The following is a 12,393-nucleotide window of genomic DNA, read 5'->3' on the forward strand; positions in this document are numbered from 1 at the left end:
TGTGCCAGGAAATCTATCAATTGCATAAAAATCTTGCATTGTCTTCATCCGCTGGACCTCCTGGGAGGGTTTTATGAAGAGGTGGGACATGTGTCTCAATATTGCTGGTATCACCTGGTGAACACACCTGCTCACGGTGGGTTGTGACATCCCAGCCGACAGTGCACTTGTCCTTTGAAAAGAACCAGTGGCCAAGAAATGAAGTGTGGCTAATACCTTCACCAGTGGCTGCACTGCATGTGTGCGGAGTGTGGGGCTTGTGAGGTCATCCTGCAGGAATCTGGTGATTTCCAGTATGGCTTCACGGCTGAACCTGTAGGTGCGATACACCTCTGCGTCCCCCATGCCAAAAACATTAATGCGTGTGCGGAAGATTATCTCCTGTTCCCTCCTACGTGCCCGTCGACGCAGAAGTGCAAGGACCACGGCTGCCCCTGGCATGATGGCACACAGGTGTTGTCCAGCAAGTGTACTTGCAGCTCAGTTCGTCTGTAGCGATGTGGTTTTATCTGCTCTCCAAATGACCTGTGCAAGTGTGGTGTAAAGTTACCCCTGCTTTATAAAGGGTAACTTTCCGCTGCAAACCAGAGTTACACACACCGGGAGTAGCCTGCGCCGGCAATTCGTAATTTGCTGAATCGGACCAACTCCCTCATTTGCATATTTAAAATAGAAAAACCAGGGCCGCGCTAGTTCAGACCAGCGTAAATGGGCGCCCACGCCGCACCGGCGTGGAAAGGTCCAAACGAAAAAAAAAAATCTACGTTACGGCGTAATATTGTTTGCTGAATACGGCGCGGAGATACGCCGGCGCAAATTGGCATTTACGCCGCGCATCTCAGTCTACACCGGCGGAAATTGTTCCTGAATCTACCCCACTGTAAAGAAGAACGAAGAGTATTGGAAGTTATGGTTTGCCCCCCACAGAGCCCTGATCTCAACATCATTGAGTCTGTCTGGAACTACATGAAGAGACAGAAGGCTCTGAGGAAGCCTACATCCACAAAGGATCTGTGGTTAGTTCTCCAAGATGGTTTGGAGCAACCTACATTTTCTTTCAAAGAAAAAAGTTATTTCAAAAACTGTGTGCAAGTGTACCCAGAAGAATCAATGCTGTTTTACCGTAAAGGCAAAGTGTGGTCACACCACATATTGATTTGATTTGGATTTCTCTTCTGTTCATTTACTTTCCATTTTGTTAATTGATAAAAAAAATTAACTATTAACATAACACTTCTATTTCAGAAAGTGTTCTTATTTTCTATTTTTTCACACCCGCTTAAAACTTTTGAGCAGTAGTGTGTATATATGCACATTTTTGCTTGCACATGATTGGGTAATTGAAACAAACATAGTTTCACCTTATCTACTAATCTAATTGAACATTCACTTTGCAAACTGAACATGCACTTTCATACGTGAATGGTCTCAATTTCCTTAGTAAATCAACCCTATTTGATGAAGGTGCTAAATATAATTATTGGTAAGATTTGGCCATATGGGCAGCTCACTCCTACACGTGATGTTGGCCTGGTAGCCCCATTATCAAGTATAGCCAGTCAAACATAGATGTATTAATGAAACCTGTTTGATTTTCTGTCTAGGCGCAGATGTGAACCGCGGGAAACTCTTAGACACACCTCTCCATGCTGCTGCTCGCAAATCAAGTGAAGAGATTGTCAAGTTGCTTATTGACTATGGGGCCAATGTGAAGAGTAAAAACACGGAAGGAAAATACCCCATAGAGCTGGCAGCACCCAGGAGTGCAGTAGAAAGAACATTGCTCATCGCAGAAGGTATTCATAATAAAATAAATGGTACCAAACTTTAAGGTTTGGATTAAGTGCAGAAGGAGCACCCAGATCCTGCCCCCCCTCATGTGAATGAGTATGGGGTACACACTCATTCACCAAAAAAGTGGTAAAAGTGAATAAAAACACAACAAGGGTTTTGACAAGTCCTTTATTAAAAATAAAAAATTGTCCCCCGGTGTAGATCCAATGTCATTCACGATGACAGCTCTGCCGTCCCCCCAATTTTTATTCATTTTTACCACTTTTTTGGTGTAATATGTACCCCTACTCATTCGCATGAGGGGGGTGGGAATCTGAGGGCCCCCTTGTTGAAGGGGGATTTCATAGTGCAATAAGCCCTTACCTGCAGACCCCCACAATCACCGGGCAGGGTTATAGAGAAGAGGCCCTAGTCCCCATCAACATGGGCACAAGGTGCTTTGGGGGGAAACACTCCCCCATGTTGAGGGCATGTGGCCTGGTATGGTTCAGGGGGAGGGGCTGCTTGCTCGCCCCCTTCCTTTCCTGGCCTGCTGCGCTACATGCTCTGGTATAGGCCCAGTATGCATTTTTTTTTTTTTTTTACATTTTGGCATGAGGGTCCCCTCAAAATTTATACCAGAAGAAAATAAAAGAATCCTTGAATCCACACTCCCTTTGGCGATAATCTAAATAATGAATTAGTATACCGGCCGATTTGCCAGGACTAGATGGGATACCTGCCAAAAAGCAAAAAAGCTATATAAAACAAAAAGTTTGGAGGGGACAAGGGAGCCCCCAGAAAGCAAAAAATGTCGGGTCAACAACGGCTTAAGGTACAAAAATATGAAAAGGGCTTTATTAGGGGTGGGGGTATCATATACATTAAATATCAAGCAGATGTGAGGAACAATTAGCCAGATTCCGGTATAGTTACGCCGGCGTATAAGTAAATACGCCGTCGTAACTCTGAATCCGCTCCGTCCTACATTTAAGCGTATGTTTAAACTGAGATACGCTTAAATGTTGCTAAGATACGAGCAGCGTAAGTCTTCCTACGCCGTCGTATCTTAGCTGTCTATTTACGCTGGCCGCTAGGGGCGTGTACGCTGATTTACGCCTAGAATATGTAAATCAGCGAGATACGCCTATTCACAAACGTACGCTCGCCCGTCGCAGTAAAGATACGCCGTTTACGTAAGGCGTTTTCAGGCGTAAAGATAAACCACCAAAAAGATGGCGCAGCCAATGTTAAGTATGGACGTCGGAACCGCCGTCGAATTTCACGTCGTTGGCGTAAGTCGATTCAGAATAGGGCTGGGCGTAGGTTATGTTTACGTCGAAAGCATTGACTATTTGCGACGTGATTTGGAGCATGCGCACTGGGATACGTCCAAGGACGGCGCAAGCGCCGTTCGTTCAAAACGTCATTTACGCGGGGTCATGCTTTATTTACATAAAACACGCCCACCTCTTCACAATTTGAATTAGGCACGCTTACTTTGTGAATACAGCACTTGCCTCTCTAACTTGCATCGGCGTAACGTAAATTACATACGCTACGCCCGCAGAAGTTTAAGCCGCCATATGTGAATCTGGCCAAATGTATCCAATATAACACAGTATATCTCACAATACCTAACCATTTAATTAAAAAACATGCTACAGCAAATATAAATTAAAAATGCAGAGCGCTCTGACAGGCATCAAAAATTTGCAGACTCCATTTGTCTAGAAAAGAGAGGCACCGCAAAAATTAGAAGGGATGACCCTACAACGTTTCTAGTGATTTTTTTAATGCTGGCAATTCTTTTCTTTACGTTAAGCTGTCAGCAGCTAACGGTTCCTTGACAACCATGTTGTTTACTGGTTGTTAAGGATGCTGGCGGCTGCCGGTTCCTTAACTATCGCATGCTGGGACCACTACTTATTTACTGCATACATTTTTTTTATGTATTTCCTTTTGTGAATTGACTTTAACTCCTTTTTTATGCGATATTGACCGACCATATTTGCTTTATGCGGTAAATACCGCATTAAAGCAATAGTGAATTGAAATATTTTAGGATCTCATGGTATATTTAGGAAAACACCTAAATACCGCATGCGATCAGCTTTTGTGAATTGAGCCCAATATTTCCAATGGGAACCCAGCAATAGAAATAGCTGATTCACTGCTGTGGAGATTTCACCTCACTTCTTGTTTTAGTGTCACCCCATGTTTTGGAGTGTGATGTTGTCCATGAAATAGGAAGGGGGCATTACCAAAATTAAAGCAGACATCAATAAAGACACCTTTTTCATAGTGTAAGGTAGGATACGTGATAAGGAAAACTATTTCGTACCTTCCAAATTATATTATTGTCAATGTTTTTTTTTTTTCTAGGTCCAGCTTCCTTGGCTCAGCTTTGTCGGCTCAGTATTCGAAAATTGTTGGGTTCTTCCTGTCTGCAAGTGGTGCCCAGGCTTCAGTTACCTAACAGACTAATGCAATTTCTACTATATCGATAGTACTTCAAACTGGCATTACCCCATTTTTCTAATTGTCATTGATGCAGGAGCGACAGCTGATAATGATTTTATTCATTTTAGAAAATTAGTTCTCTAATTTAGAGACTTAATATTGTGATCACATCAACTAAAACACTATTGTAAATGATATTTCATTTTAACTGAAAGCATAACTGCACTTTATCTTTTATTTACTGTTTCCAACGGCATGGCCTATGTTCCGTCAGATTAGGCGACCCGTCAAATCTTGTAACGCAAGTGACGTTCCTTCACGGCCATATTGGTACACCCCACACTCAGCCACAGTAAGCCTACAGTCTGAAGTCACCAAGCGGACATCTTTTTACATCCACCGAAGGGTGTTTTCTTATTTATTTTAACTTATTTGATTCATTTTCACACTTAAAAAAAAAATTGGGTCACTTTTATTCCTATTACAAGGAATGTAAACATCCCTTGTAATAGAAAAAAGCATGACAGGTCCTCTTAAATATGAGATCTGGGGTCAAAAAGACCTCAGATCTCATATTTAGACTAAAATGCAATAAAAAAATAAAAATAAATTGTCATTTGAAAAAAAGACAACAGGACAATATGCCTTTAAAAAGCATGGGCGGAAGTGAAGTTTTGATGTTGTTTCCGCCCTGCTATGCTTTGGGGACGGGTGGGGGCCATCTTACCCTCACTCGTATCAAAGCCGTGCAGGAGGAAGGACCCGATCGCCTCCGCTGCTGCCGATTGCTCCAGTAAGCGATGAAGGGCGCGGGAGAGCGGCGGGGGGGCCCTCTCCCGCCACCGATAACGGTGATCTCACGGTGAATCCGCCGCCGAGACCACCGTTATCGTTAACAGGACCGCTCACAGGAAAGATGGATATCTCGGTTGTGGCAGCAGCTGCTGCCGTTACTCATATATCCATCTTTAAAATGCTGACGTATATGTACGTAAGTGGGTCCTTAAAGGGGAGTTCCAGCCAATTTGTATGTTTATTAAAAGTCAGCAGCTACAAAAAGTGTAGCTGCTGGCTTTTAATAAACAGACACTTACCTGCTCCAGCGCTCCAGCGACGCGCCGGCCGGGGCTCCACTCCTCTCCCCCCCTCCCCGGCCGGCGTCTTCATTCTCAGTGTGGGCACCTGGCCGTGACAGCTTTCGGCTTCACGGCCGGGCACCCACTGCGCATGCGCGAGCGGCGCGGCCCGGCGCCGCGCCGTGTAATTGGCCAGGAGATCGCCTAGGACCTGTGACGTGTCCTAGGCGATCACCTACAGCAGCCCCTTCCTGTAGGCGATTAAGCTTAGTCGCCTACAGGAAGGAGGAAGTGGGACAGGAAGTCCCACTCTTCCTGAAGCCCCCACTCCCCACCCAAAAAAATTACATGCCAAATGTGGCATGTAAGGGGGAGAGGAGTGGGTTAAGAGGAAGTTCCAAATTTGGGTGGAACTCCTCTTTAAGTGGTTTTAACAAGTACAATTTCAGAAAGCTTTAAGACGGATGCAAGAACCCCTTTGCTATTGTCATTTAACCACTTGGGATCCGCGCGCCGTCTATTGACGGCTACAGCGGGGATCCCAAAAGCCAAAGCGCCGTCAATTGACGGCCGCCCCTTTGGGCGGTCCCCGCGCGCGCTCCAGAGCGCGCAGCGGGGAAATTTTGTTTTGCCCGTGTCCCTTGGACACAGCCAATTAGAGATCGCCGCAAACGGCCAATCAGAGTGGCCGTTTGCGATGCGATCTGGGCGGCCAATGAGAGGAGATCTCAAATGTAAACATATGAGATCATCTCTCATTGCCGCCTCTCCCTCCTCACACAGAGACAGCGTGTGAGGAGAGAGAAGTGAGTGAAAATCGTTACAGTTACAGTTACAGTGTTACAGTTTTACAAAGTGCCTGCCATCCATCCCAGTCCCATCCACCAGTGCCATCCATCCCAGTGCCATCCACCAGTGCCATCCATCCCAGTGCCATCCATCCCAGTGCCATCCATCCCAGTGCCATCCATCCCAGTGCAATCCATTCCCAGTGCAAGCCATCCCAGTGCCGCCAATCAGTTCCCACCTGTGCTGCCAATCAGTGCCCGCCTGTGTGCCAATCAGTGCCCGCCTGTGCCGCCAATCAGTGCCTGCCTGTGCCGCCAATCAGTGCCTGCCTGTGCCGCCAATCAGTGCCCACCTGTGCCGCCAATCAGTGCCCACCTGTGCCGCCAATCAGTGCCCGCCTGTGCCGCCAATCAGTGCCCGCCTGTGCCGCCAATCAGTACCTGCCTGTGCCGCCAATCAGTGCCTGCCTGTGCCGCCAATCAGTGCCCACCTGTGCCGCCAATCAGTGCCCGCCTGTGCCACCAATCAGTGCCCGCCTGTGCCGCCAATCAGTGCCCGCCTGTGCCGCCAATCAGTACCTGCCTGTGCCGCCAATCAGTGCCTGCCTGTGCCGCCAATCAGTGCCCGCCTGTGCCGCCAATCAGTGCCCGCCTGTGCCGCCAATCGGTGCCCGCCTGTGCCGCCAATCGGTACCCGCCTGTGCCGCCAATCGGTACCCGCCTGAGCCGCCAATCGGTACCCGCCTGAGCCGCCAATCAGTGCCTGCCTGTGCCGCCAATCAGTGCCCACCTGTGCCGCCAATCAGTGCCCGCCTGTGCCGCCAATCAGTGCCCGCCTGTGCCGCCAATCGGTACCCGCCTGTGCCGTCAATCGGTACCCGCCTGAGCCGCCAATCGGTACCCGCCTGAGCCGCCAATCAGTGCCTGCCTGTGCCGCCAATCAGTGCCCGCCTGTGCCGCCAATCAGTGCCCCTTCTGTGCCGCCAATCAGTGCCCCTTCTGTGCCGCCAATCAGTGCCCGCCTGTGCCGCCAATCGGTACCCGCCTGAGCCGCCAATCGGTACCCGCCTGTGCAGCCAATCGGTACTCGCCTGAGCCGCCAATCAGTGCCCACCTGTGCTGCCAATCAGTGCCCACCTGTGCTGCCAATCAGTGCCCACCTGTGCTGCCAATCAGTGCCCATCAGTGAAGGTTTAGCACACACCAGCAAAATGTCCAAAAGGTCCTATTCCCTTCAGGAGGCTTTCCAAATAATTTCTGCCCCCGACGAGAGCAACGTGGAGCTCTCTCTTTCAGAGTCCCTTTCCAACTCTGATTCGGAGTTTGACGTCGCTTATGAGCCAGCCATCAGTAGCGCAACACTGAGTGACTCAGAGGAGGAAGATAGCCGGCCGGCTAAACGAAGGCGTGAGGAAGCAGTGCCATCCACCAGCACCGCAGTGCCATCTGCCAGCACCGCAGTGCCATCTGCCAGCACCGCAGTGCCATCTGCCAGCACCGCCGTGCCATCTGCCAGCACCGCCGTGCCATCTGCCAGCACCGCAGTGCCTCGGCAACAAACTTCCAGGACCCATGCCAGCCTTCCCTATGCCCTTCAGAACCCCTTGTGGCTTCCTGCTACTTCAGGAGAAGCCAACATTCCCCCTTTCACGGCCCAGCCAGGAATCCAAGTGAACACGGAGAATTTTACCCCACTCGATTATTTTAACCTCATGTTTACAGAGGACATGCTATCCGAAATTGTGGCCCAGTGCAACCTATTTGCACAGCAATTTATTGAAAACAATCCCACGTCCTACTATGCCCGTCCCTTCCAGTGGAGAGACCTTACGTTGAACGAGTTCAAAATTTTTTTAGGCCTCACATTTTGTATGGGACTCAACCCAAAAAACACTTCACGTGCCTTTTGGTCCAAAAACCCGATCTACCACATGCCCATCTTCTCCACCATAATGCCCAGAGCCCGATACTTTGCCATAATGAGATTCCTACATTTCAACGACAATACCCAGTGCCATCCCCGAAATCACCCAGAACATGACAGGCTTTTCAAAATCCGGCCCTTACTCAATTATTTTTCCGAGAAATTCCCCCAATTGTACACCCCGGACCAACACATCTGTGTGGATGAGTCCCTTATCAAATTTAGTGGCAGACTCCAAATAAAACAATTCATGCCCAGCAAAAGAGCCCGCTATGGTGTGAAGGTCTACAAATTGTGTGACCGAGTCACAGGATACCTGTATGCCTACAGAGTATACGAAGGCAAGGACACCCAGATCAATCCCCCTAATTGCCCAGACTACTTGGGATCAAGTGGCAAAATTGTTTGGGAACTAATCAACCCCCTATTAGACAAAGGATACCATCTATACGTAGATAATTTCTACACCTCTCTTCCCCTGTTCCACAACCTGCACCGGAAGCAGACGCCAGCATGTGGCACCGTCAGAAACAACAGGAAAGGCTTTCCTCAAAGCCTGGTGAACCAAAAGTTGAAAAGAGGAGAATCAGCAAGTCTGCGTAACAATGCGGTTTTGGCGGTGAAGTGGAAGGACAGAAGGGATGTCTATATGCTATCTACTATCCACAATGACACCATTGTTGAAACCCGCAGAAGGCGTGGCACCACCATCCGAAAGCCCACTTGCATCCAGGACTATAATTTGTTTATGGGGGGGGTCGACTTCAATGACCAGATGCTTGAGCCCTATCTTGCCACAAGAAGAACGTACCATTGGTACAAAAAAGTTGCCATTTATTTTTTTCAATTGGCCATATACAATTCTTTTGTAATTTACAGCAACTCCACCCAAAACCCCAAACGCTTCCTTGGCTACCAAGAGGACCTTATCACTGCCCTTATTTTCCACAACGATGCACCCCAAACCATCCGATCTGATGTTTTAAGTCGTCTCGCTGAGCGTCATTTTCCCGATAAAGTCCCTCCCACAGAAACAGGCCGACGACGTCAAAAACGATGCAAGGTATGCGCCAGTGAAGGAGTCAGACGAGACACAGCTTACCATTGTGCCGATTGTCCTTCCAAACCAGGCCTCTGTATAATTGACTGTTTTCGCCGTTACCACACCAAACTAAAGTATTAATCCTCCGTTCCTGCCTTCACACACCTTCACACCCCTTATGCCACCGCCTGCTCTGTAACTGACCCCGGCTTGTTTTTTGACCACGATTCTGCCTAACGATTTTGTAATGCCTCTGCCCGATTTGGAATTGACCCTGGACTGTTTTTTCGACCATTCTTCTGCCTAACGATTCTGTACTGCCTCTGCCTGATCTGGAACTGACCTCGGACTGTTTGACCATGTTTTTGCCTGCCTCATGGACTGATCTTGTACCCTGCTACTGGACTAGTGGGAACACAGGGGTCTCACATATGTGAGGGGCGCCAGAAAAGTTTTTCTGGATGAAGAAAACTTTTTCGTTTTCTCATCCTAGATTAGGGTCTGGTTGCCCGGAGGCTTCAAAGAGATTTGGGTGGGAGAAGCCTCTACCCCTGTCCCCATTCTGTCCTGAACGAGGCCCTACTTCTGCCTGCTGCCTGTAGGACCTATGCCATCATGCCTCTGCCTGTTGCATGAACTGACCACCTGCACTAACCCTGACGGGACAGTATCCCTGCCTGGACGTTGCTGACCAAGTCCCTGCCTGCTGCCTGGACCAGTGCTATCCTGCTGTAGAACTGCGCTACTATTACCACAGGTAATCTTTTGTTTACGCTTTGCTCAGCATAATGTATTTTGAGGTGTAATTCTTGGTATGTGCATACTATGTGTCTCTGGAACACCTGACGGTGTTCCTTGCATGTTGGATCTCTGTATGTGGTCAGGCTATGTAGAAGTCTCACACACGTGGTATTGTTGTACTCAGGAGGAGTAGCAGAATGTATTTTGGGGTGTAATTTTTGCTATCTAAACGCTATGTGTTGGAAATATCTTAGAAACATACAACTTTGTGTAAAAAAAAATGAGTTTTCATTTTTCTTCCACATGTTCCAAAAACTTCTGGAAAAAAATAAACCGTTCAAAAGACTCATTATGCCTCATAGATTATACGTTGGGGTATTAGCTTTCCAAAATGGGGTCACTTTGTGGGTAATTCCATTGTCCTGGTGTTCCAGGGCCTTCAAAAGTGTAATAGGTAGTCAACTAGTTAGATGTGCAATTTATGCTCCTAAAACCCCCGATGGCGCTTCCTGCATGTTGGGCCTCCGTATGTGGCCAGGCAGTGAAAAAGTCTCACACATGGGGTATCGTTTTACTCAGGAGGAGTAGCAGAATGTATTTTGGGGTGTCATTTGTGGTATGTACATGCTATGTGTTGGAAATATCTTATCAATGGACAACTTTGTGTAAAAAAAATGCGTTTTCATTTTTTTCCCACATTTTCCAAAAACTGCTGGAAAAAAATAAACCGTTCAAAAGACTCATTATGCCTCATAGATTATACGTTGGGGTATTAGCTTTCCAAAATGGGGTCACTTTGTGGGTAATTCCATTGTCCTGGTGTTCCAGGGCCTTCAAAAGTGTAATAGGTAGTCAACTAGTTAGATGTGCAATTTATGCTCCTAAAACCCCTGATGGCGCTTCCTGCATGTTGGGCCTCCGTATGTGGCCAGGCAGTGAAAAAGTCTCACACATGGGGTATCGTTTTACTCAGGAGGAGTAGCAGAATGTATTTTGGGGTGTCATTTGTGGTATGCACATGCCATGTGAGAGAAATAAGCTATTACAATGACAATTTTGAGAAATTTTTTAAATGAAAAATAAAAATCTTTATTTTGCAAAGTATTGTGGGAAAAAAACACAACTTTAAATAACTCACCATGCCTCTTACTAAATACCTTGGGATGTCTACTTTCCAAAAAGGGGTTATTTTGGGGGCATTTGTACTTTCCTGGCTTGTTAGGGTCCCAAGAAATGAGATAGGCCTTCAGTACATCAGGTGTGATCAGATGTGACAATTTTTTATGATTTGCACTATAGCTTGTAGACTCTAAAACTTTCACACAGACCAAATAATTTCCAAAAATTTTGGGTTATTTTTATCAAAGACATGTAGCAGTATAAATTGTGGCCAAAATTTATGAAGAAATATTAATAATTTGCAAAATTTTATCACAGAAACTAAGAAAAAATCATTTTTTTTCCAAATTTTCGGTCTTTTTTCATTAATAGCGCAAAAAATAAAAAACCCAGAGGTGATCAAATACCACCAAAAGAAAGCTCTATTTGTGGGAAAAAAAGGACAAAAAAATCATTTGGGTACAGTGTTGCATGACTGAGTAATTGTCATTCAAAGTGTGACAGCGCTGAAAGCTGAAAATTGCTCTGGGCAGGAGGGGTGTTTAAGTGCCCAGTAAGCAAGTGGTTAAAAAGCCTCTGAAAAGAGATGGGTAGCTGGTATGAATGTCATACTTTTTTCAGATGTTGCCACTTTTGAAGATGATCACTCTCACAGACATCAGACATTATTACATATCATACCTTTGTGTGTATAAGCGCTGTGGAGATCCTACTTGTTATTTCTAGTGTTTTTCAGTTTGTGGATCTGCAAGGATTCTCTGTGGTACCAAATATGGATGTGTTACAGACAGCAGCCAATCAAAACTACCTTACCTAGCCAGTGCTTATAAAATAAAAGCTGAAATCTGACTGGATGGTAAAATCAACATGTTTTTTTAAAGACACATTTTATACCTGGGACATAGGGCCAGATTCACGTAGAAGTGCGGCGGCGTAACGTATCGTAGACACGTTACACCGCCGCAAGTTTTCATCGCAAGTGCCTGATTCACAAAGCACTTGCAATGAAAACCTACGCCGCCGGCCTCCGGCGTAAGCCCGCGTAATTCAAAAGGGCGTGTGCCATTTAAATTAGGCGCGCTCCCGCGCCGGACCTACTGCGCATGCTCCGTTTCGAAATTCCCGCCGTGCTTTGCGCGAAGTGACGTAATTTTTTCGAACGGCGACGTGCGTAGCGTACTTCCGTATTCCCGGACGTCTTACGCAAGAAGGAAACATTTTGAAATTTCGACGCGGGAACGACGGCCATACTTTATACAGCACATACGTGTGCTGTGTAAAGTTAAGGCACCAAAAATGACGACTAACTTTGCGACGGGAAACTAGACTAGCAGCGACGTAGCGAACGCGAAAAAACCGTTGTGGATCGCCGTAGCTCCTAATTTGCATACCCGACGCTGGTTTACGACGTGAACTCCCCCCAGCGGCGGCCGCGGTATTGCATCCTAAGATCCGACAGTGTAAAAC

The 12,393-nt window shown here is 46.8% G+C and overlaps 1 protein-coding gene across 2 annotated transcripts in view; it reads left to right on the forward strand.

Annotated features, from left to right (window-relative positions):
- Positions 1-4,431, forward strand: part of ASB11 (ankyrin repeat and SOCS box containing 11) — a 40,555-nt gene extending 36,124 nt beyond the window's left edge. For both annotated transcript variants that reach the window (XM_040338672.1, XM_040338673.1), the window contains 2 exons: positions 1,605-1,796; positions 4,159-4,431. In XM_040338672.1, coding sequence (XP_040194606.1) covers positions 1,605-1,796; positions 4,159-4,283 — 317 coding nt within the window. In that variant the 3' untranslated portion in view covers positions 4,284-4,431. The remainder of the gene's footprint in view (positions 1-1,604; positions 1,797-4,158) is intronic.
- The last annotated feature ends 7,962 nt before the right edge of the window (positions 4,432-12,393 follow it).

The sequence above is a fragment of the Rana temporaria genome, chromosome 2 (genome assembly GCF_905171775.1).
Source record: "Rana temporaria chromosome 2, aRanTem1.1, whole genome shotgun sequence".
NCBI lineage: Eukaryota > Metazoa > Chordata > Amphibia > Anura > Ranidae > Rana > Rana temporaria.